We start from the raw sequence: 25,318 nt of genomic DNA, 5'->3' as shown, positions 1-25,318 counted from the left end.
ACAGGACTATGAGCAATCCCTGAGAGGCTAATTAAAACCATATTTCATGCCTGCTGCCTGCTGATATGACTCGATTTTAAGAGACTGAGAACAAACTGTGGAGAAGACGTGGAGCCGAGGCCTCATTTGCCCCAGGTGGCGGGAGGGGGAAGCTTTACAGCCCCCAGGATGTCCTGTCCGCAGTTACTTAGTGAGCGTGGCCCTCCGTACACCTAGAAATGGGTTCAAGATCCATTGTCCACCACTGATGCCCAGGAGACCGTGTCAAGCAGACTCTTTCACAACAGCTAAGCAAACAGAAAACCCTCTCAAAGCCCCTGAGTCCACCAACAGGAGAGAGGATGAATGGCCCGCCATCCATCTGCGTCAGCAACGATGAGCAGCTGATGCATGCAAAAACAGGGATGAGCCCAGAAGGGATTTCATCACCGAAGAGCACACATGATCCTCTTGGAAGGAGGGGACTTCCAGACTGGGTGGGGCCAGCAGGGGGCGGGGGCGGGGACCCTCAGAGGTGACCGGGATGTGTCACGTGTCCATCACACGTACACACATCAACGCTCTTGGCATCTGCGCATCCCAGGGTACATACATTGCCCTCCATAGCTTCTGGAATTACCTGGCTTGAGAAAGTGGAATAGAAGCCCCTGCCCGCAGCAGTAGGGCTCATGACCAATGTCATCCACACAGGGAGCAGATGCGGCCTGCACTGTCCTCCTGTCTGCCTCAGTGGGCAAGGCCTCTTGCCTCCTTCCTGCACCAGCTGCTGTGCCCACCTGTACCACACACCACGTTCTCCATATCCCTGTGTCCCCGCGTTGCAGGAACGGGCAGGGGTGCGTGTGGTGAGGGAGTGGGGTGTTCTGTGGCAGGATTTCTGTCAGGATTGTTATTGGCTACAGCTGTGGCTGAGACATTGGTTTCTCAGGGCACATTCAAAATTCTCCTTGGTCTCATCACATCCATTGAGCTGGTGAGCTGGATTCACATGAAGAAATGTGGATTTCTTTCTGGTGGGGCGTGCACTGCGGCCACTTAGGAGAAAGAGCACTACACTGCACCCCAAACATTCTTCAGGAAGCCAAGAGCTGATGGCACTGCCATTGGATTCCTCTCTCCCCTAGTTCTCCCACTGTGTGGTCCTGGACTAGCCCCTAGATCTCCCTGGAGCTCAGGCCCCTTATGTATGATGGGGACAAGTGAGGCAGGCATAGAAATCACTTATCCAGTGGTAGGCATACCATAAGTGCTTAACAGCCAGAACTATTATTATGATGATGAGGCGATGGTCAGGAATAACCTAGCCCTCCACTGGTTTTCATCCCTTACAGTCCACTGCACATACACAGCCTGGATGTCCATGGTGAGTGCTAGCTACAGTTCAGCATAATCCACACACAAAAAGCAGAGAACACACCCCCTGTCCATCAGAATGCTTAGTTCTGCCAGGTGACTACTGCCTCCCAGTTTCTTCAAGATTCAATTTAGGATTATGCTTTCTGAGATGGTTCTCTCCTAAGTATTAACCCTCATTTAAAAAACTGTTGACCTCAGTTATTAAAATCAGACCCCAGGCTCCATCTACCCACCCATATACCCATCCATGCATCCATCCATCTACCCACCCATCCACCCATCCATTCACCCAGCCATCCATCCAGCCATCCATTCAGCCATCCATCTGCCCACTCACCCATCTATCCATCATCCATCACCCATCCATTCATCCACCCACCCATCCATCCACCCACCCATCCATCTACCCATCCACTCAACTACTCATCCATTCACTCATCCACCCATCCACCCACTCATCTATCCATCCATGCATCCATGCATCCAACTACCCATCCACTCACCCATCCATACACCTGTCCGTCTATTTAACCATCCATTCACCCACCCACCCATCCAGCCACCCATCCACCCATCCACCCATTTATCTATCCACTCATCCACCCATCCACTCCCCCATTCACCCATCCGTTCACCTTTTCACTTCACTAACTGGTACTGGGTACTTATTGTGTTCAGAACCTTGAGTAAGAATCACTATGAGAAAGGATAATGAATTAAAGGCAGTTTGCTGCAGAGCTACAATAGGATTCACACATACATATCAAAATGTTTTAGAAGCCAGAGAGACTTGTCTACTGGAGAGTATTAAGCAAACTTAATATATGGGATAGACCAACCATAGAGACCATGTAAGAACATCAAAGGACAGCACAACTCAAGAAGTCATTTTACTTTCCTCCTAAAACAGACAAGTATTTGAATTGACATGTTATTCAAACTGTCACTTATTACCCTATCTGTAGGCAAATGTCTTTCCTGAAATTCAACCAAACAACCTCCAAACTTTAAATCTACGTTTAAATTTTACTCTCAGAAATCAATAATTAGGGGTGCCTGGGTGGCACAGTGGTTGAGCATCTGCCACTGTTCAGGGCGTGATACCGGGGTCCAGGGATAGAGTCCTGCATCAGGCTCCCTGCATGGAACTTGCTTCACCCTCTGCCTATGTCTCTGCCTCTCTCTTTGTCTCTCATAAATAAATAAATGAAATCTTTTTTTTAAAAGAAATCAAATTTTAAATTGACAAACTTAGATCTGACAAAGTCATTTACAAAACTTGTAAAATATAAAAATATAAAACTTGGCTTTTGCTAAAATAAAGTTTTAAAAATTCTTATTTATAATTTTTTAAATTTTATTTATTTGTTTGAGAGAGAGACAAAGAGAGAGAGAGAGAGAGAGAACGAGCACACAAGCAGGGGGAGTGGCAGAGGAAATGAGAGAAGACCCCCTGCTGAGCAGGGAGCCTGACATGGGGCTTGATCCCAGGACCCTGAGGTAATGACCTGAGCTGAAGGCAGATGCTTAGCTGACTGAGTCACCTAAGCACCTCTTATTATTTATAATTTCTAATGAAGGTAACCCAATTAATTTGCTGATTTTTTTAAAAAAAAGATAAACCCAAATCATGTCTTTAAAAAAAGTCTTACAGTATAATTTTGGGGTCTGAATTACCCTGAGCAAAACTATTCCATTAAAAATGCCAAGAATGTATTTCAAATAGAAAGTCAATAAAAAACATGAGACAATAACCTAGACTAAAAAGCAAGCACAGGTCTTTGCTGTTTATTATATCTCTAGCAGTATCAACACATCCACTTTCAAGTGGCCTGCATTGCTGCAGTGATGGCATAGAAGGTGAGAAAAGGCAACACCTAAAATTAGAGACCATGCAGCAGGTGGCCAAGGCTTGTCACAGTGGGGTGATGCTCCCTGTGTGCCCCCCTCCTTTGAGGGGGGCAGTGTGCTGAAGAACACACCACAATGCCCCCAGATATTCACCAAGGTGCCACACATTTATGAGAAACTTTTAACAAGTGTTGAATCAAAAATATGTTTCTGGTGAATGCAAACTCAACCAGAAAAATCACTGGATAAAAACATTCCATTCCCAAGCACCTTGTTTAACCAAGGATTCATGCCCAGTCTCTGTCAGACCACCCCCATCTATCCTAACAGGGCTCCTCAAGGTGGAATCCCTGCATACCCCCACTCTGCACCTAATGGCAGTGGGCAGAGGACATCACATACCTCCCTGTGGCAACATTGCAGACTAAATTAAGCCCCTGAGTCAAAGTTTACTGTCTACCTGGGCAGAACATTTCCTCTCAGAGCCCTACTGTCTCCAGATGTAAGACCACACCCTGATGGGATTATTGGGCTGGAACTACCAGGTAAAGGGGCCAGAAGAATGATCACAGTGATGATTCAGATCCTGGGTTGCAGCACATTGGCCTTGGATGAAGCTGTGAAGCAGGCTAGACTCTCACATCCCTGCCTGTGTGTGGCAAGGTTTGTACCCCTAACTCTCTGTGCATCTTCTGAGTAGGAGTCCAAGGTCTGGTCATGTCCCCAGGTGTCCAAACAGCCCCTCCCTTTTGCCCTCACTGACCCACCCAGGTTGCTCTTCAGGCAGCCTCTCTCTGTTGCTCGTGGTATGGGTGACTCATTCCAGGTCTCACTAAGGTTACTGATAATCAGTGATATATGCCCCCCAGAGGTACTTGAATTTAAACAGAAGAGTTCAGGAGATCCTCTCTTTCCTTCTTCCCTTGCACATTTTGTATGCACAGCTACTTTTCAAGTGCAGGAATAAGGCAGTTAACAAAGCCCTAGCTTTCATGAAACATTCATCCACATCAGAAGAGAAAGAAAATAAGCAACTGAAAACACAAATACATAGAATATCTGGTGCTGACAGGAGCTATGGAAAAATAATGCAGGGTCTGGAAGATGGGGGAGGTGGGAAGCCAATAATTCACTAATACAGTGAATGTGAAATTGTGTCCCTCTTCTAATAATCTGTTCCAACATTTAAGAACTCAGAGAAATTCTTATTGTTACCATACATCTTTTTTTCTTCAGCTTCCTTCAGTCTGTTCTCATTATCTGGAGAAGAACAGGAATAGATCCCCACATGATAAAACTCATATTCTTTAAGATAAAGATCAGAGAACAGGGAAGACTTGTTATGGGTCTCTTAGAATGGCTATAATATGAAGTATCTGTCTCCAAAATGGAATAATAAAATATAACTCCCAAAATTGTCTCCTCTCATCCAAAAAAGAAACCTTTCAGGTTTCATTAGTGAAAAACAACTTTAAAAACATTCAAAGTGGCTGACCAGCTTATGATGAGAACAATTAACGCATATCAGAAGTCATCTCTCATGCCACCTCTGTAAACCACACTGAGTTATCTCAAAGGCATCCACTGTCAATCATTTGAAGATGAACAGAAATCAAAAATCCTTTTTAAAAAGTCCAGCTATCCCTGGTGGATTGAAGAGGGACCGTGGCCCAGAGCACAATCAAATACCACGTGCATCAAAGTGGAACATTCTTTTGTTCCATCAACTGCACCATATAATTCTGAGACCCGGGCAGCTAATAATGACATTTTAAGTAGCTTTCAATGCTCCAAGTGGGCTCTAGCAGAGCAATTACACAAATGTCAGGACATCAAATATGTAAGTCCTGGAGTAAGAGATCAACCCACAAGCACAACTGCTACAAGCCTGACCTACTGAAATTATATGTCTTAATAGGGTCCCTCAGACAAAATGTTATAAGCTTTAGCGAATAAGCAATGTTGTGTGGATAATCTCACTACAAAATTGCTTTAACAAGGAAGATGTGGTTCATGTATAACAGCTCTTGCTCTTAAATGCCTTTATCACCATGCATATATGCAAGTATACAATGTAGCCATGTCTAAACACACACCATCATCATCATCAGAATCATCTCTACCACCATTATCATTACCACTGTCATCATGATCATCATCATCACCACCACCATCATCCATCATTGCCACCACCATCATCCATCATCACTTCACCATCACCATCACCACCACCACCACCACCACCATCATCACCACCACCACTATCATCACCATCACCCAGTCTCTCTATAACATGTAATACTAAGACAAAGAACAAAAAAAATCAAATTAGGTTTGGATTAACTGTGTCACTTCAGTTGGTGGTGGCAGTCCGACTGCCTTCTTAAAGGATGCTTCATTGAAATTCCTATTAATAAAAACCTTCATACTCAAAATGGTAACTGACTTATGACAAGGGAAGGTGGCCTGGACATGTGCTGGATGGCAAATGCCAGACTAGGATATAAAACTTTACAGAGATGGGATCCCTGGGTGGCGCAGCGGTTTAGCCCCTGCCTTTGGCCCAGGGCGCGATCCTGGAGACCCGGGATCGAATCCCACATCTGGCTCCTGGTGCATGGAGCCTGCTTCTCCCTCTGCCTATGTCTCTGCCTCTCTCTCTCTCTCTCTCTCTCTCTCTGTGACTATCATAAATAAATAATTAAAAAAAAAACTTTACAGAGATGGCCAAGAGTACTAACTGAATTTTTTCTACATTAGCCAAATAAGCTAACCAGCAGAATATTTGGATCCCAGTCATAGAAACACCCTCTGAATGGCAAGAGTTGTTAATTCCCTCCTAGTAGCTCTATCTGGTGGAGGACCAGTGTGCACAGTTAATACATATCTGTAGCTAAGAACTCAACTTATGATCACATCCAAACCAGTCACTACCCCACAGTGCCCTGGGGACTCAACACCCTGGCTCCGCTCTTTGGGGGCCACTGATATTCTCACATGAGAGAAAGGGAAGGTTGCCTCTGACCCTTCAGCTCTTTCCTGAGACCCATTCTATGCCTTTGGAAGGTAAAAATCACTAGATTCAGTGGTCTCCACTAACCCAGAGTTTTCAGTTGGAAATGTGTCAGGAAGCTGACATTATATGTGAGGGTTGATAGGCAACAAGGAGAGTGCACTTGTTCTGTGTTGTTTCAGGAGGCCTTCCTGGTGGAAAGCAACAGGAATAATGGTTGTAGTAAGTTATCTTTAGGTGCCCTACCCATTATCCATCTATAAAGGCAAATTTTAACTCCATACTACTCTATATAAAGAACTTTCTAGAAAACACATCAGGTTCCTTATGGAATGACCTCCCAGGGAAGCAATGAGGTCACAAGTGCTTAAGGGAAGGCTGTAGGTTCATCTACCAGATATGTTGTTATATGGGAGCAGAGTGTATGACTCCCCAGGCTCCTTTCAAATCTGAACAGTGAATCTTTGCTGGTGCAGAAGTCAAGGAAAGTGGTGTCTGAGGCAAGGAGGAAGGCATGGGATTGGGGCGATGTGGAGTTAGGATCCCTGGTCACACCAGCTGCTCTCCCTGCACAGCTGAGCACCCCCATTCAGGTGCCTCCCACTTCAAAGATACTGGGCAGGTGGGGTGGGATCAAAAGACAAGATAAGAGGAGCCATTTTCCTGCTGCATAAGCCACAGACTGATACCCAGAGACTCCCTTGCCCTGCTTCTGCTTCTCCTCCACCCTGGGAAAGAGTAGACTATTTGCTGACCCCACAACATGGTGATAAGCTAAAATAAAAGCTTCAGGCATTTTATACCAAATGTGAGACTAAATTCCACTGAAACGAGAGGTATTTTGGTAACACAGGTGCCTTCTTCTTTGTGTCCTAGATAAACCCCAGGGAAAGGCATGTAGCCAGGATGAAGAATTTATTGACACTTCCTCATGGAGCAGGCTCCGAGAAGCAGACTCTTTACTCCGGTGACTAAGTGATCAATCTGGTCCTGTTTTTTTTTTTTTTTTAACCAAAAGTTTAGAGCAACACTGGTCTTCACTCAAATGTGGATGGATTTTTTTTTTTTTTTTTAGAAAATGAAAAAGGCAGCAGTACTTCCTTTAAAGTGCAAATGACTGCAAAATTGTGGATATATATTCTCCAGGATGATAGAAGCACTTGAATCTGGTTTTTCAATATTATAATCTATGAAAAGACCTGGTTCAGTACCCTCCTGAGATTGAGGGATGCAGGGTATACTCTTTGCTCTGTATGAATTTTCAGGTTGGGACTCCCACCATCAACACAAATAGAAAAGTTAACAATACAACTGGCAAATGCAGGACTTCAAAATCATGGGAAGTTCAAATGGGAAGAGGCTTAAAAATATACTTATCACAACACTCTTATCTTGAATGAAGGAAGAGAACAAGAAAGGCTATGTGACTGGCTAGCACTCAGCAGGTGTTCAGCAAATGAGTGAATTCATGAGTAAACTTGCTAAGAGTCACATAGAAAACTGCACAGCCAGTAAAGAAAGGCCTTCAGACTTCCGCCCCAGTAAATGTTCCATATCAGCACAACAGAATCCATTTTAGTACAGGTTGGGGGGGGGGGGTGGAGAACTCATTACCTTGGCCATTCAAACTATAATGTAGTAAGACACCTGATTAGGAGAAACAACAAGGCATGCTGGGAAGAAGCTAGCATACAAAATACCTAGACCAAAAGTTCGTAGAGCAATACTCTGAATTAAATTATCCTATTTCCTAGTCCAGGCTCCACAAGATGTAGAATCAAGATGATAAAGAAAAAATTCCAACAGATTGGTTAGAAGTTTTGTTTCCTATGTGGTTGTGTTTTGAGTATTATCAGTGAGCAAGAATTAGATTGGGAGCTTCTACCAGTGGGCATACTGCATATTATTTGTCATTAGCTCCAGTTAACTGTTTAGAAAATTGTAGATGATGCATCATCATCCCCTCAGGTGGTTTGCATAATTATTTAGTTGTCATCATTGAGACTTGAGTTGGAAGAGTGACTTTAGCCAAAATGTTTATAAAACCCATATGAAGAAAACTACACAACTCTGACAAAAGAAGTCAAAGAACTAAATAAATGGAGAGATATTCCATGTTCATGGATAGGAAAACCCAATACTGTCAAGATGTCAGGTCTTCCCAACTGATCTATAATTCAATGCAATCCCAACCAAAATACCAGCAAATTATTTTGTGGATATTGACAAACTGATTCCAAAGTTTATATGGAGAAGCAAAAGACCCAGAATAGCCACCCCATATTGAAGAAGAAAAAGGATGGAAGACTGACATTACTCAATTTCAAGAGTTATTCTAAAGCTACAGTAATCCAGACAGTATGGCGCTGGTAAATGAACAGATGTATGGATCTGGAGAGCTCAGAAACAGACCCACATAAGACTAGTCAACTAATTTTTAACAAAGGAGCAAAGGCAATACAATGGAGCAAAGATAGTCTTTTCAACAAATGTTGCTGGAACAGCTGAACATATACATGCAAAAAAACTAAATCTAAACACAGGCCTTCATGCTTCACAAAAACTAACTCAAAATGTATTACAAGCCTAATTGTACAACACAAAAATATAAAACTCCTACATCCAGCAACCACATTCCTTGCCCAAAGAAGCTGAAAACTTATGTTCACACAAACACTCACACCTGGATGTTTATTTTACAGCAGCTTTATTTGTAACTGCCAATATTTGGAAGCAACCAAGATGTCCTTCAGTAGGTGAGTGGATAAAGTAAACTTTTGTACACTCAGACAATGGAATATTATTCAGTGCTAAAAAGAAATGAGATGTCAAGTCATGAAAAGACATGGAAACACTTTAAATGCATATTACTAAGTCAAAGAAGCCAATCTAAAGAGACTACACACTGTGTGATTCCAACTCTAAGACATTCTGGAAAAGGCAAAACTATGGAGACAGAGACAGTAAAAAGATCAGTGGTTGGAGGACTGGGATGGGGAGGGATGAACCAGGAGACACAGAGGACTATTAGGGCAGTGACACTACTCTGTAGGATCCTATCATGATGGACATGTCAGTGTACATTTGTGCAAGCCCAAGGGTGTAAAACACCAAGAGTGAACCCTAATGAAACCCTTAACTACAGTGATAGTGACGTGTCAATGCAGGTTCCTCAGTTGTAACCAATTTAACACTGGTAGAAGATTAGAGGATGTTGTTTATGGGGGAGGCTCTGCATGTGTGAAGCCTGAATTTATATGGGAAATCTCTATACCTTCCACTTCACTTTGCTGTGAACCTAAAACCGTTCTAAAAAAAAAAATAGTCTGTTTTAAAAAAGGGAAAATAGTGACTTTAAAGGGCTTCATTAAAACTCAGTGACCAGTGAGCCTGGTAAAAACCACAATCGAGGTTCTATGGTTTGAAAAGATTTATGCATGAGGATGTTAATACAGCATTATATGAAGAGCAAAGATCAACAACAATATATATTTAATAGACATGCAGTTGACCCTTGAGCAACATAGCTTAGGCCTGGGCAGGTCCACCATCCATGGATTTTTTTATAGTACAGAGTACTGTAAATACATTTTCTCTTCCTCATGATTTTCTTAAATAACATTTCCTTTTTTTTTTCTAGCTTACTTTATTGCAAAAATACAGTCTGTAATATACAGAACATACAAAATATGTGTTAATCAACTGTTGATGTGATGAGTAAGACTTCTGGTAAACAATAAGCTATTAGTGGTTAAGGTCTTGGGAGTCCAAAGTTATGTGCAGATTTTCAACCACACAGGGGGTTGGCACCCCTAATCCCCACACGGTTCAAGGGTCAACAGCTTAGATACAGAACCAATTTAAGTGTATTACGGTACATACATACAGCAACTGTGGTGCCTCCATAAAAAGTGTAATGGAAACACATTTAGAGATGCAGCAAAATGCTAACTACTATGTACAATGAAACAAGCATGCTCCAAGGTCATTAACTGGACAATGGAGCAGCGATATGAAGGACACTGCATCCTCCAGCAAGGAGGCAAGTCGAGAAATACTAACACAGAGGGACACCCAAACTATCCAAAACTCAAAGGGCAAGTTCCAGTATCTTTCAACACTAGGATTCCATTTGTGGAAACACAGATGTATGGGTACATGTATGGATCATTGGTTTTGGTGGGAAATCTGAAAGACACAGACACACAGGACAGGCATTTACATCTGAGCATGGAGCAGTCATAGAAGGACCGGTTATGGGGAGGGACACTTCAGATTTCACTCTGTATACTCTGTACTATTTGGATCTTTCTGAAATATGCAAATTTTATAATGCAAAAGTTAATTTAGAAATTCAAATATGTCATAGCAGCAGGATTCACGATAGCCAAAAGGTAGAAGCAGTCCAAGTGTCCATCAGTAGACGGACAACATATGGTGTTATCCATACAATGGACTATCACTCAGCCTTAGATGGGAAGGAAATTCTCACACCTGCTACAACATGGAAGAACCCTGGGGACTTTATACTAAGTGAGATGAAACCGTCACAAAAGAATAAATACTGTGCAATTCCACTTCTACAAGGTCCCTAGAGTCATCAAACCCATAGAAACAGAAAGTAGAGGGTGGATGCCAGGGGCTGGGGGAGGGAGATAGGGAGTCATTGTTTAGTGGGGACGGAGTCCAGTTTGGGGTGATGTAATGTTCTGGGGAGAGATGGTGGTGACAGTCGTACAACTACTTGAATACCCTTAATGCTGCTCAACTGTACACTTAAAATGGTTAAGATGGTCCATTTTTATCATGTAAGGATGTGCAGAGTTCCCAGGACCTGCCTGAGTGGTAGTCTCTGGCTGGAGGAAGGACTAGTCCTGGGCCACAAGTGCACAGAGGTTAGAGGGGTGGACATACCATTGTGACGGCCCTCACCTCAGATGAGACACGGATGCGACTTTTGTCTTCTTTCTACACACCCATTATTCATACTCTGCTCAGTAACCATTTGTTCTTTTGTAACGGGTGGAAAGCACAACAGATTATCTCTAACAAACCAATTTCCACAGCAATCTGATCATCACGGAAACACAGACGACAGTCTATGGAGGAGTTCGCATGTGGGCGGCCACCAGGGCTCTGTCCCTCATGGCCAAGGCCAGACGAGGGAAGCTTAAACCATGCTTGGGAGCCCTGCCCCATGCTGTCTCCTTTCCTTTCAGGCTTACCCCGCCGTAAAGCTTTTTAAGAGGATAAGGTGTCGCTAACAAGTGACTGAAGGAAGAGAGCCTCTTTTCTACCCAAAATTTTTACCAAATGAGTATTTGCCACACAAATTAGGTGGATTTCTCCATCACTTCCTTGGTGATGGGTATGTGGGGTCTTCCCCTGGTTCAATGCAAAACCTGAACTTGGTGTTGCGGTAGGACTCGACCGTGCTGCAGACAGCAGCCTCGTTGCGGGGTCACACAGGTGCTCCTGGCCCTCAGCACCACCCACTTCCAGGTAGCCATGCCCCAGGGCTCTGGGACACCCAGCCGGCCAGGCCGTACCACCCTGAGGGGTTGTGGAACCCTCCCCTCTGACATGCCGGCAGTTGCTTCCAGAGAAACAGGGTTTCTGCAGAGAATGGCCCATGGAGACGCTGTGCCCAGAGGCACTGAATCCACCGGCACGCACGTTCTACAGGGCCACGGCTGTTTGGCCAGTGGCACCGGAGGTCTCCAGGCGGTCGGCTCCCTGAACAGCTAAATCCCAGGAGTGCACTGAGGCAGAGAGTTACTTTCAGGAAGCCTCTGGACTGCAAATTTAGAGGAAAGGTGGTCTTTTCCACTAAATATGTAAGAAGAGAAATCTTTACCCTCCGACACTGGACACCTTGCCACGTGATCTTCTCTATGCTACTCCCACTAGAGGACAGCACACACTTTTTTAAAAAATTCATTTAATTCAATATAGTACATACTTAGCTTCAATGTAGAGTTCAATAATTATGAGGTACATGCTTCTGCACAGCAGAGAAAGCTAAACTGTGCAGCTGAAAGGTTATTTACAGCTTTAGAATCCAGGTACAATTAGCCAGAGAAACAAAGTAAACTGTGTTCAAATCTATATTTAATACAGTTGCCTCTTAGGAGACCCAATCCTGTCCTCAGTGACCTGATGTCGGGGTGACCCCAACTCTGTCTTTGGTGACTTGACCATGGGGGTGACCTCAACTCTGTTCTCAGTGACCTGATGTCAGGGTGACCCCAGTTCTGTCTTCCATGACCTGACATCGAGGTGAGTGCTACCATTTAGCCTCTGAGCTGCAGCTTCCTAAACAGCAAAATGAGGCTGAAAATAATACGGTATTTTAAGGGTGATATGAAAATCAAATGAGGCTGTTTACATGGAAGAACCTACTGGCTCATTCACTCAGCAAACAGGCTCCGGGTGCTGGGATGTAGACAGGGACAGGGGAGGGTGTGCCATCTTCCGAAGCTGACAGTCCACGAGGGGAGAGAAGCATTTATCAAATGACCGCACGCCACACCCTGTGAGATGTGTTCTGGGGAAGGTACGGTGCCACAAGCTCATCACGTTCAAACGACCAAGGCGAAGTCTGCCAGCAAGGTCGGGCAGCCCTTGGCTACAGGTGCTAAAACAACCACAGAAGGGACGCCCAGGGGGCTCAGCAGGTGAGTGTCTGCCTTCAGCTCAGGGTGTGACCCCGGGGTCCTGGGATCAAGTCCCGCGTCAGGCTCCCTGCATGGAGCCTGCTTCTCCCTTTGCCTATGTCTCTGCCTCTCTCTCTCTGTGTCTCTCATGAATAAATAAACTTAAAAATCTTAAAAAAAAAAAAAAAAACAACCACAGGATACTGTGTCCTCCTCACAGAAGGGCACATTGTCATGGCCTCTGAAGCCTTCTTGCTGGGCAGTGAACACCACGGTCAAATCTCTGGGCTAGCCCCTACAGCTCCAGGTTCACACAAAGTACAAAGCAAAGGAACAAGGTACGTGTTATCTCAGGACACAATCAGCAAAATCCAGAATGTGAAAAACTCTACGAGAAAATGTGTTTTTAAAAAAAATGTTGTTAGAAAAATAACTAAATAAATAAATAAAATAAATAAAAAATGTAAGGAAAGGAAGAAGAAGGGGAGAACCCTTCTGCAGGGTTATAGACCTGCCACTTCAATGGCTCTCTTCTCTGGATCCTGCTTCAAAACCAAAACAAAACAACTGTGAAGAACATTCGTGACCACTAAGAAACATGACTGCTGATTGGGTAATGATATTAAGACACTAGTACTTATTTTAGTACATGGTAAGACTATTGTGGTTAGGGTTGTACATGCATTCTCAGCTTCCTGCAATGTGGTACTGAGATACAGATGGGACTAGCTGAGGGGGGGATGGTGGCTGGTGCACAGAAGTAGCAGGAGAGAGCAGGAGCTGCCCTTTGCTAAAGCCCCAGGATGCAGCACACAAGGTTCATCTTATGGTTCTCTATTCACATCATGATTGACACTTTACATGTCTCTTTTTAAAGCACACAGTGCAGCTGGGAAGACCATGTACATAAGAAGATAACCAACATTGCAAGTCAGCATGGAAAAAAAAATGCAGTTAATAAGGGTCAGAGGAGCGTGGAGAGTGTTTTCAGAGACTATGTTCTCAAAGGTCAGCACCTTGGGAGACACCAAGAAGAATGGGAGGTGCCAAAATAACAGGGAGGCAGGAAGCCCTCCCCCTCCCCACCCCGGGCAGCAGCAGACACACAGAGTACGCCACGTTCCATGAACACATCTGGCTCTCTAATGGACTTAAGTCCCCTCGGTAGGGGCTCCCTATGTCCAGTAATTAGGACAGAAGTAGCTGATAAGTGGGGGTTTTTTGTCATAGGAGATAGAAAGGAGACAGAGAGGGGTGGTTACAGAGACAAGTAGCCCCTATCGGAAAGTCTGGAGCTCAAGAGTACACGGGTGGTCAGCACCACGGAGAGGGCCTAGACATGGGCACAGAGGCCACTGCCTGGCCGGAGGGTGGCCAGTGGGTGGCCGGAAGGTGTCCGGAGGGTGGCTGGTGGGTGGGTGGCCAGAGGGTGGCTGGGCGTGAATTTCTGCAGCATGTTCACAGCAGGGGCGTCAGGGGAGGCTGAGTCAGGGGGATGGAAGGTGCAATGACAATGGGAAAGCCAAATCAGCGGATGATGCCCCCCCCAACCCCCAAGAGAGTCTGGTTCTTAGGAGGGTGCAGAAGGCAGCAGGCCAGGGAAAGGGATTCCTCTGAGCAGCACACAGCTTAACGCAGAGGAGAAGCAGCCCCCAGAGGAGGGAGAGGTGCTGGTCCAGGTGGCAGCCTTCCTCAGAGGAGCACCTGTCGCACCAGCGGTGCACTCATGGGCAAACAAGTCCTATAAGCAAGTGCACAGTCTGCATTCTTTCCCAAGACGAGTATGAGAAGAAAGCACTGGTAACGGCCACACGCGCCTCCCTCTGATTATGACTTTGCATTCCTTCCATTTAGAAGGTGTCATCATGGCTTTGTGGACAGAGAGAGAGAGAGAGAGAGAGAGAGAGAACAAGGGACCTACTTAGCTGAAAAGCAGCCATAGGTTTAAAAGATGACTGCCAGAGCAAATCCAATTAAGGCGTCACTTAGAGAAAACCAACTGCTGGTGTTAATGTGATTCTCGATTCATTTTTTAGAAGTTTAAAAACCCTTCTCTCTGCTCAATTTTATTATTTGTGTATCTTCAAAGACAAAGACCTATTTTATCAGTCTCATTTTCTATTTTATGGTCTTAGAACAAGGCTGCTAGAAGATAAAGACACCAGAGATGGAGCCGTTGGAGCCAGTCCGTACCCCTTTCCTTGGACAGGGTGCAATGGCATAACCTGCATGACAGCCCCAAAGGAGTGGCATGGAAAGCTAGTCACTTTGAAAGCCTGAATGGTGCCCTCACTGTGGGTGGGTGGTGTTAGCTTCAGACTGGGTCCTTCTGGGGACAGGAAACAACCATAACTCTTTGAGGTGGCCAGCATTGGACCAGAAGGAGTGTGGGCGTGACCTATGCTGAATCCAAACACCGTCATGCTCCATTTTCCAAAACGTTCTGTAGCCAACATGGCCTGGGTGCCATATCTGGCCATGTTTCCCTATTGCAGCACCTTCATCAGTGAAGCAATGAGACGGACACTGCAGGGCCAGGGCCCACACAGCCGTGCCTCAGCCACCCCGGAAGGGCCCTTTCCTGCCCCCTGTGCCCCCGCCACCCCGCCGGGTACGACTAGGTCCATCTTCTCTGCTATAGCAGCAGAGAACGGGAGGGTGGGTGGCCCTTCCTCACACCCCACTGGCTTCAGCCAGGACCCAGGGGGCAACGCTGCCACATCACAAGCCATTTCCAGGATGGGCAGAGTACAAAGGACTGGCCCTGGGCAGGAGCCAGAGGAACAGAAACAACAAAAACCCAGGGGGCTGGGAGGCTGACTTACCATTGCCCAAGGCAGGGGGGTTCTTGGGGTCTCCTGGAGGTGAAGGCCATTTCTGCAGGGCTTCCGGGGACGAAAGGACCCTTGCTGCTTTCCAGGGTGCACGTGGCATGTTTTGGGGCCCCAGGTCGCCTTCACTGTGGGGTGCTGGGGACTTCCGAGCTGCAGAGGTGCTCAGTGCAGCAACCAGGCTCTGCCTGTCAGTACCACCATCCACCTTGGGGCTGAGCTCGTCAGGCTGCAGCTGGCCACGGGTCCATAAAGGGCGGCCCCCGGGGTGATTGGCTCGGGGCCCTGGAGCATAAGTCAGGGCAGAGGTCTGCGCCATGAAGGTCAGAACGCCGTCCGCACGGGGATCCTCACCCTGCAGGGCCAAGGATCAAACACAGCAGGTAAGCCTCCGGGTCAACCACATGAGAGGGCGTCTGACCTCAGTGCTCAAGGCTCCAGGTGGCACCAGCATCTCTGAAATGCCCACCCCAATCCTTAGGCCCAAAAGACCAAACTCCAAGGCCCGTATCCATCTGGCACTGGTTTCCTAACATCAGCTTTATGGAAACGGAATTCACAGACCACAAAATATACCCGACTCGGTGTTTTCAGTATATCCAGGTAGTGAGAGCACCACACGGTCATTCATTCCAGAATGTTTTGATCACCCCAGAAGAAACCTCGCACTCGTCCCCGTTCCCCCAGCCCAAGGCAACCACCTGTCCACTTTCTGTATCTACGGAGTCATCCGTTTGGGACGGGTCATGTTAACGGACTCGTACACCATGTGGCCTTTCCCAGCACACCCAGTACTGCATTCCTTCCTGTGGCTGAAAAAAACACTGTTGGACAGAGAAAGCACGTTTTCTATCAGTCGGGGTGATTTCTATCAGTTGGGTGGTTTCTCATTGGGGGCCATTAGGAATAATACTACTATGAACGTCCATCTACCAGTTTTGGGGGGACACATGTTTCCAATTCTCTTGGATTTATGCCCAGACATGAAACTTCCAGGTAGTATGGCATCTCTGCACGCCAGGATGATTCCAACATGGTGCACCGCGTTACGCTCCCGCTGGCAAAGTGTGAAGACTCGTATCCCTTGCTCCTGGCCAGCACTTGTCATCAGCCATCTGCTTCCTTGCAGCCCTCAGTGGGAGTGATGGGGTGGCGTAATGAGGCTGTGGTTCACATTTCCCCGACAGTTAACGACGTGGAGCATCTCTTCATGGCCTTCTCTCTTATGCAGAGAAAGGTTTCTCCAGGGCCGTCACCTGCCCTGGTGTTTGTTGTTGCTGCAAAAATAGCTCTCTAACCGTGACTGACTCTGTCTTTCAGTAGAAGCACCTACCTCTCTGCCTTATGGTCTTCACTTCACTCCAACTCCTTTCTGTCTCCCTTTTAACCACTAGATGTGATACGAAGTCCACGATCCAACCAGCACGGCCTCTTACGGAGTCCCCACCTGTAGACCCTCCTCATTCACTGAGTCCATTTTCCCAGGAGGGGACCTTCTCATCAGACTCTTGCTATTAGACAAATCGAGGCCTAGTGGTCCTCACCCTGGAACAGCCATAAACATGTTAGGAATTTCACTGTTCTACTTCCGACTATGAGACCATCAAAATCTCATAGACATTTCCAACATAGACATTTCCAACGTGAAGATTCTCAGGGAAGTTATAGCTGTCCCGGGATTATTCAGAGTCCCCTTTGTGGTCTGCAATGGCTCCATGAATCATACATTTTTAAAATCTTGCCCATTCACATTTTCTAAACGCACCTCACTGGGGGCCAAGATCAATGTCAAGTCAGTGGTGAGCAGACCTTGGGATCTAGTTAAGATGTGTGGCCATCACTGAATTTAAGCCACATGGTTCAGACTCCCAGTCTGGCTATTTTCAAAGATATGTGGGTTCAGTCTTCCAAGAGGGATTTAGGGGGTAGCAAGTCAAAAATCCGAAAACTAGGGTTGATAGGGGCTCTCGTCACTGTTCTCATATGTGAACTTGAGCAAATCTGTTGACCTCCTGAGACTCAATTTCCATCAAAGGAGCCTGGACATCACCTCTGAGATGGTTTTTATGTCTCAAACAATGTCACTTTATTCATTGAAATGGTTTATTTTTTTAATAATAAATGTATTTTTTATTGGTATTCAATTTGCCAACATACAGAATAACACCCAATGCTCATCCCGTCAAGTGCCCCCCTCAGTGCAAGTCACCCATTCACCCCCACGCCCTGCCCTCCTCCCCTTCCACCATCCCTAGTTCGTTTCCTAGAGTTAGGAGTCTTTATGTTCTGTCTCCCTTTCTGATATTTCCTACCCATTTCTTCTCAATTCCCTCCTATTCTCTTTCACTATTATTTATATTTCCCAAATAAATGAGAACATATAAGGTTTGTCCTTCTCTGATTGACTTACTTCACTCAGCATAATACCTTCCAGTTCCATCCACGTCGAAGCAAATGGTGGATATTTGTCATTTCTAATGGCTGAGTAATATTTCATTGTATACATAAACCACATCTTCTTTATCCATTCATCTTTCCATGGACACCAAGGCTCCTTCCACAGTTTGGCTATTGTGGACATTGCTGCTATAAGCATCGGGGTGCAGGTGTCCCGGCGTTTAACTGCATCTGTATCTTTGGGGTAAATCCCCAACAGTGCAATTGCTGGGTCGAAGGGCAGATCTATTTTTAACTCTTTGAGGAACCCCCACACAGTTTTCCAGAGTGGCTGCACCAGTTCACATTCCCACCAACAGTGCAAGAGGGTTCTCCTTTCTCCGCATCCTCTCCAACATTTGTGGTTTCCTGACTTGTTAATGTTCCCCATTCTCACTGCTGTGAGGTGGTATCTCATTGTGGTTTTGATTTGTATTTCCCTGATGGCAAGTGATGCAGAGCATTTTCTCATGTGCATGTTGGCCATGTCTATGTCTTCCTCTGTGAGATTTCTCTTCATGTCTTTTGCCCATTTCATGATTGGATTGTTTGTTTCTTTGCTGTTGAGTTTAATAAGTTCTTTATAGATCTTGGAAACTAGCCCTTTATCTGATACGTCATTTGCAAGTATCTTCTCCCATTCTGTAGGTTGTCTTTTAGTTTTGTTGACTGTATCCTTTGCTGTGCAAAAGCTTCTTATCTTGATGAAGTCCTAATAGTTCATTTTTGCTTTTGTTTCTTTTGCCTTCGTGGATGTATCTTGCAAGAAGTTATAGTGGCCAAGTTCAAAAAGGGTGTTGCCTGTGTTCTCCTCTAGGATTTTGATGGACTCTTGTCTCACATTTAGATCTTTCATCCATTTTGAGTTTATCTTTGTGTGTGGTGAAAGAGAGTGGTCTAGTTTCATTCTTCTGCATGTGGATGTCCAATTTTCCCAACACCATTTATTGAAGAGAGTGTCTTTCTTCCAATGGATAGTCTTTCCTCCTTTATCGAATATTAGCTGACCATAAAGTTCAGGGTCCACTTCTGGGTTCTCTATTCTGTTCCACTGATCTATGTGTCTGTTTTTGTGCCAGTACCACACTGTCTTGATGACCACAGCTTTGTAGTACAACCTGAAATCTGGCATTGTGATGCCCCTAGATATGGTTTTCTTTTTTAAAATTCCCCTGGCTATTCGGGGTCTTTTCTGATTCCACACAAATCTTAAAATAATTTGTTCTAACTCTCTGAAGACAGTCCATGGTATTTTGATAGGGGTTGCATTAAACGTGTAAATTGCCCTGGGTAACATTGACATTTTCACAATATTAATTCTGCCAATCCATGAGCATGGAATATTTTTCCATCTCTTTGTGTCTTCCTCAATTTCTTTCAGAAGTGTTCTATAGTTTTTAGGGTATAGATCCTTTCCCTCTTTGGTTAGGTTTATTCCTAGTTATCTTATGGGTGCAATTGTAAATGGGATTGACTCCTTAATTTCTCTTTCTTCAGTCTCATTGTTAGTGTATAGAAATGCCACTGACTTCTGGGCATTGATTTTGTATCCTGCCACACTACCGAATTGCTGTATGAGTTCTAGCAATCTTGGGGTGGAGGATTTTGGGTTTTCTATGTAGAGTATCATGTCATCGGCAAAGAGGGAGAGTTTGACTTCTTCTTTGCCAATTTGAATGCCTTTAATGTCTTTTTGTTGTCTGATTGCTGAGGCTAGGACTTCTAGTACTATGTTGAATAGCAGTGGTGAGAGTGGACATCCCTGTCTTGTTCCTGATCTTAGGGGAAAGGCTCCCAGTGCTTCCCCATTGAGAATGATATTTGCTGTGGGCTTTTCGTAGATGGCTTTTAAGAGGTTGAGGAATGTTCCCTCCATCCCTACACTCTGAAGAGTTTTGATCAGGAATGGATGCTGTTATTTGTCAAATGCTCTCTCTGCATCTAATGAGAGGATCATATGGTTCTTGGTTTTTCTCTTGCTGATATGATGAATCACATTGATTGTTTTACGAGTGTTGAACCAGCCTTGTGTCCCGAGGATAAATCCTACTTGGTCATGGTGAATAATTTTCTTAATGTACTGTTGGATCCTATTGGCTAGTATCTTGTTGAGAATTTTTGCATCCATCCATGTTCATCAGGGATATTGGTCTGTGATTCTCCTTTTTGGTGGGGTCTTTGTCTGGTTTTGGAATTAAGGTGATGCTGGCCTCATAGAACGAATTTGGAAGTACTCCATCTCTTTCTATCTTTCCAAACAGCTTTAGTAGAATAGGTATGATTTCTTCTTTAAACGTTTGATAGAATTCCCCTGGGAAGCCATCTGGCCCTGGCCTTTTGTGTCTTGGGAGGTTTTTGATGACTGCTTCAATTTCCTCCCTGGTTATTGGCCTGTTCAGGTTTTCTATTTCTTCCTGTTCCAGTTTTGGTAGTTTGTGGCTTTCCAGGAATGCGTCCATTTCTTCTAGATTGCCTAATTTATTGGCGTATAGCTGTTCATAATATGTTTTTAAAATCGTTTGTATTTCCTTGGTGTTGGTCATCGCAATGGTTTAAAGTTGTCCAAGTACCAGCTAAAATCAACCGTTTTTCCTTTAGAAAAGGGGGAAGTGAGATTCATTAGGGAAAGGGAGAGGAAAATAAAATGCTACCACACAAATAGCCCCTCCAGCAGTTTCCCACAAATTGTGTGCAAGTGTCAATCCTGAGCCCAGCTGCAACTCCTGCTTAGAGAGGCTGCCTCTGAACACCCCGTCAGGTCATGGTGCTGGGGGCCACAGAGAGTGTTCAAGTGCCTCATTAATGTACCCACCAGCATCTCTCCTCTTTGCTACGGGTGCAGCCTAACCCGCAGCTTCCATTCAAAGGGCCTTTAATTATGGTCCAAGAGGAAGGCTCCAGGTAAGGGACAAACCAGGCTGAGCACCGTGCACAACAAATTGCTGAGAACATTACCCATATAGTCGATGGGGACAAACAGTCTATTTTGGAGTCTGTTTATCCGTGAACCCAATTAGAAGTGGGGAAAAGAGTGTTTCCGTGGGCAAGCTGTAGAAATAACAGAGAAACATCAGTTTCTACAGGTCATACTGGGTCTTCTGCAAAGGACAGACAGCACGATAGTGTCCTCAGGGGAGCTCAGGGGACCCAGAGGCAGGGCCCCCACCCTACATGTAGGAGCGCTGGCAGCTGGGAGACTCACAGTAAGAGTAGGCTCACGCTGGTGGCAGGTCCTAGAAGAGAGAGTGGCGGGTGGGGCTGGACGCCCAGGTATAAATCCCACCTCTGACCTCACAAGCCCCAGGAACCATGCTGGGGTGACTTATTTAACCTCTGGGTCATTTGCAAAACGGGGATGACCAGCACAGTGCCTGCCGGGAGAGCCAGTGGCAACCGCTCCTACTGTGATTACTGCTGTTACTCACTTTACCTTCTGGGACTTTCCTTTACTTTAAAACAGTAGGTATTATGCTGAGTGAAATAGTCAATCGGAGAAGGACAAACATTATGTGATCTCATTCATTTGGGGAATATAAATAATAGTGAAAGGGAATAGAAGGGAAGGGAGAAGAAATGGGTAGGAAATATCAGAAAAGGAGATGAACATGAAGACTCCTAACTCTGGGAAATGAACTAGGGGTGGTGGAAGGGGAGGAGGGCGGGGCGTGGGGGTGAATGGGTGACGGGCACTGAGGGGGGCACTTGACGGGATGAGCACTGGGTGTTATTCTGTATGTTGGCAAATTGAACACCAATAAAAAATAAATTTATTATTAAAAAAAACAGTAGGAAGTCACGGACTGACTGAGCAGAAGCCACTCCCCCTTTGGAAGATGTTTTAAGTCTGAATTGAACAAACCGATGATGTCAGGTTCCCTAAAATAATGCTAAAACCCCTTTAGGACCGTAGTTGCCCAAACCTGGAAATCAGCAACATAAAGGGACAAAAGTTGGCCACTTCCCGGCACATGGTAGGGCCACTCCGGTGCATTATTCTCTGTGCCACCCATTAGAGAAATCTTGCAGGGCATCCTTGGCACAGGACACGTTGATCAAGGCAGCTGAGGGGATCCCTGGGTGGCGCAGCGGTTTGGCGCCTGCCTTTGGCCCAGGGCGCGATCCTGGAGACCTGGGATCAAATCCCACATCGGGCTCCTGGTGCATGGAGCCTGCTTCTCCCTCTGCCTGTGTCTTTGCCTCTCTCTCTCTCTCTCTCTCTCTCTGTGACTATCATAAATAAATAAATTGAAAAAAAATTAAAAAAAAAAAAAAGGCAGCTGAGAACAGCCACCACAGCCCGGCAAATGTCGCCCTGAAATGACATTCATCCTGGCACGTCCTTTACCCACAGTGAGGCTGCAGGAGAGGAGTAGAACCAACTTCTGAATAAACTGGGGGCATACTGCTCTTGTGGGACAGCCTGATCCACCAGCACAGTGGCCTCCGCATGCCACTCTGAGCCCCCCTCCCACTATGTCCAACCCAGGAAACAGTTACTTTCCTTCCAGCAGGACCAAGGATTAGGGAGTGAACGGGTGGGTCCCCAGGCTCAGCACACAAATTGGAGGAGGTGATCCACGTGTAGTGGTAGCATCATCACCACCACCACGATTCATTACCTCTGAAAAACACAGTCCCCATAATGATCCCACCATCAGTACCATCACCACTCTCAGCACTGCGCCATCATCACCTACATCAGCAGCAACACCATCAGTGCGGTCATGACCCTCAGCATGACTGTACCCCCGTAACCTCCATAATTACCACCATCAGTACCAACACCACCCACAGTACTGCGTCCTCATCACCTCCAACACCATCATCAGTACCTTCACCAGCCTCAGCATCACTACACCCACATAACCTACATCAATACCATCATCAGTACCATCTCCACCCTCAGCATCACTACACCCACATAACCTACATCAATACCACCATCAGTACCGTCACCATTCTCAGCACTGCGCCCTCACCTACATCATCACCATCAGTACGAGCACCACCCTCAGCACTGTGCCCCCATCACCTCCATCAGCAGCACCACCATTAGCACCCTCAGCACAGCACCCTCATCATCTCCATCAGCAGCATCACCAGCACCAGGATGTGGTGCGTCATCTCTGGACTACCTTCTGGGGAAAGAAGGTCTCAGACAAACCGCAGACGGGAGTAAGAATTAGGTCACAGACTATGTAACATTCAAAGTCTGTTTGTAAGGAGGTCCAGTCATATCGACTTGGATGTCAGAGGGAAATCAGAGCGGCTGTGAGGAGCCGGCTGATGCCCTTTCTAGAGCCACAGCCCACCCGGCACCCCTCTGCCCACCCCTGGAATGGGCATGAAGCTCCCCTTCCTCCCAGCTTCACCAGTACCCGGGCACCAGAGCAGACATCAGTCCTCCCTCCTCTCCCGGCACCTGCCCACTCCAGGCCCAGTCAGTACAATTATGGATTCGGACAGCCAGGCAGGCCCGGAGGCTCTCAGCCACCCTCACGTTGCAAACCTGGAGTGCACGAGGTTCCTGTCTCTCCACTGGTCTCCAATGCTTTGCAGGTATGCTCGTAGGCTGGGGACCCAAAACAAATTAGGAAATAGACTAGGCCTCCTCTGACCACACAGCAGTGTCCCCCATTTGTCTCACAGCCTGAAGGCAGCATTGACAAGCCCCTTGATCGAGATGAGCTCGCTGCTAGTAGCAAGGCCCACAACACTGGGACCATCCACAGGCTTCCTACTGAGGCGACCCACATGCCACTGGATGGGCAAGATTTGGCATCCCCATGGGGGCCAGGGGCCCCCACCTCCAATTCATCAGTGTAAAGAAGGGATTACCCTGCTGTGCTTTTCTGTGCTTGGGCCTTAGAGGAAGATTCTGGTCTCTTCCTCCCTGTCAATGTCTCTGCTTCTGTCTCTCTCCCTCATTGTCTTCTCCCCTCTCCTCCCCTCCTCTCCCCATCTCTCTCCTTCCCTCCCCTCCCCCCCACCTCTTCCTCCAACACAGAGAAGGCTATCCTGCCCAGGTCCTCAGGCTCCAAGCAGCCAGCCTGCCCCACGTAGGAGCACCATTGCCAGGACTAAAGAAATGTCTGCCTTTAGGGGAGCCTCACACTGGTCTGTCTTTCTCTGCAGCTGAGACCCAGAGCTTTCACTTAAAAATATCGTCCCCAGGCACTTTTTACAGAGTTCACAATCTCCATGTGCTTGAAGAGATGTTCAGTTCTAAACTCAGGACCAGTGAATTCTGCAGAAAGTTGAGGGTAATATGAGCTGTGGGTTTTAAATCAGGAGTGTGTGGGATGCGCCTAGAAACAGCAGGTGGTCCGAAGCCAACACCTCTGCTCCTCCTCCCTACCCCACCCACCCTGCCGCTCCTCCCTGTCACAGCCACTTTGCCTGCTACCCAGTTTGCACCTTGTCCTTCCCAGCACCTGCCCAGACAGCCTCACACACAGCAGCTCACAAGTTACCTGGAGTGGACTGAGGCCGAGAGCTGCATCCCCAGTCCTGTCCCCGGGGATGAGCATGAGGCATGGAGTCAGAGGCCTGCTGCCGGGGGTGACTGCCAGGATACATCCGGGTCATCGCAAAGGGCTTTCTGCTCTTGGAGTGCTGCTGCCAGGCTGTTCTTTGGTTTTATGTGTTTTAATTCTTTTTGACCCTCTCAACAACCCTATGGTGTGGACACAGCCACAGCATTTTACAGAGACAAAGCTGATGTCCTGGCAAGTGAGGAGTGGGCCTGGGGCATAGCCCATGCACCTGGCTTCAGACTCACCCTCGATCTGTCTGGAGGAAGGGACAGACCTGCTGTTCCATGGAGTATGAAGGAGGAAACCCGGTGACCTTATTGTTGGCTTAAAGACTAAACATGAAACTCTGGATGAGAGTTCAGGGCTCTGCCACCAGGTAAGAGTTTGAAAGTGGACATGTCACTGCCTCTTCGGCCTCCACGTCCCCCTCTATAAACCACGAAACATCCCTGGGAACTTCAATCCTCACAAAGAACAAGTCTACAGAAAGTGCAGTCAGCCTGACACTGCAAGGCTGAGGCTCTTCCGTCTGTCCAGTTGCTCCCAAGAGTCCAGACGAGAGAAGCAGACAAATGTCAGAGAACACTGGAGAAGCTTCTCTCACACGGTCACATGGGAAGTTAGATCAAAACTAAGGAC

General features: G+C 46.3%; 1 protein-coding gene across 4 annotated transcripts in view; it reads right to left on the bottom strand.

Annotated features, from left to right (window-relative positions):
• Positions 1 to 25,318, bottom strand: part of PTPRN2 (protein tyrosine phosphatase receptor type N2) — a 726,314-nt gene that overhangs the window by 416,655 nt on the left and 284,341 nt on the right. For all 4 annotated transcript variants that reach the window (XM_072776801.1, XM_072776802.1, XM_072776803.1 and 1 more), the window contains one exon: positions 15,702 to 16,062. In XM_072776801.1, coding sequence (XP_072632902.1) covers positions 15,702 to 16,062 — 361 coding nt within the window. The remainder of the gene's footprint in view (positions 1 to 15,701; positions 16,063 to 25,318) is intronic.

Source organism: Canis lupus, chromosome 15 (genome assembly GCF_048164855.1).
Source record: "Canis lupus baileyi chromosome 15, mCanLup2.hap1, whole genome shotgun sequence".
NCBI lineage: Eukaryota > Metazoa > Chordata > Mammalia > Carnivora > Canidae > Canis > Canis lupus.
The sequence above is the reverse complement of the archived record's forward strand: the minus strand, read 5'-3'. Positions and strand labels throughout refer to the sequence as shown.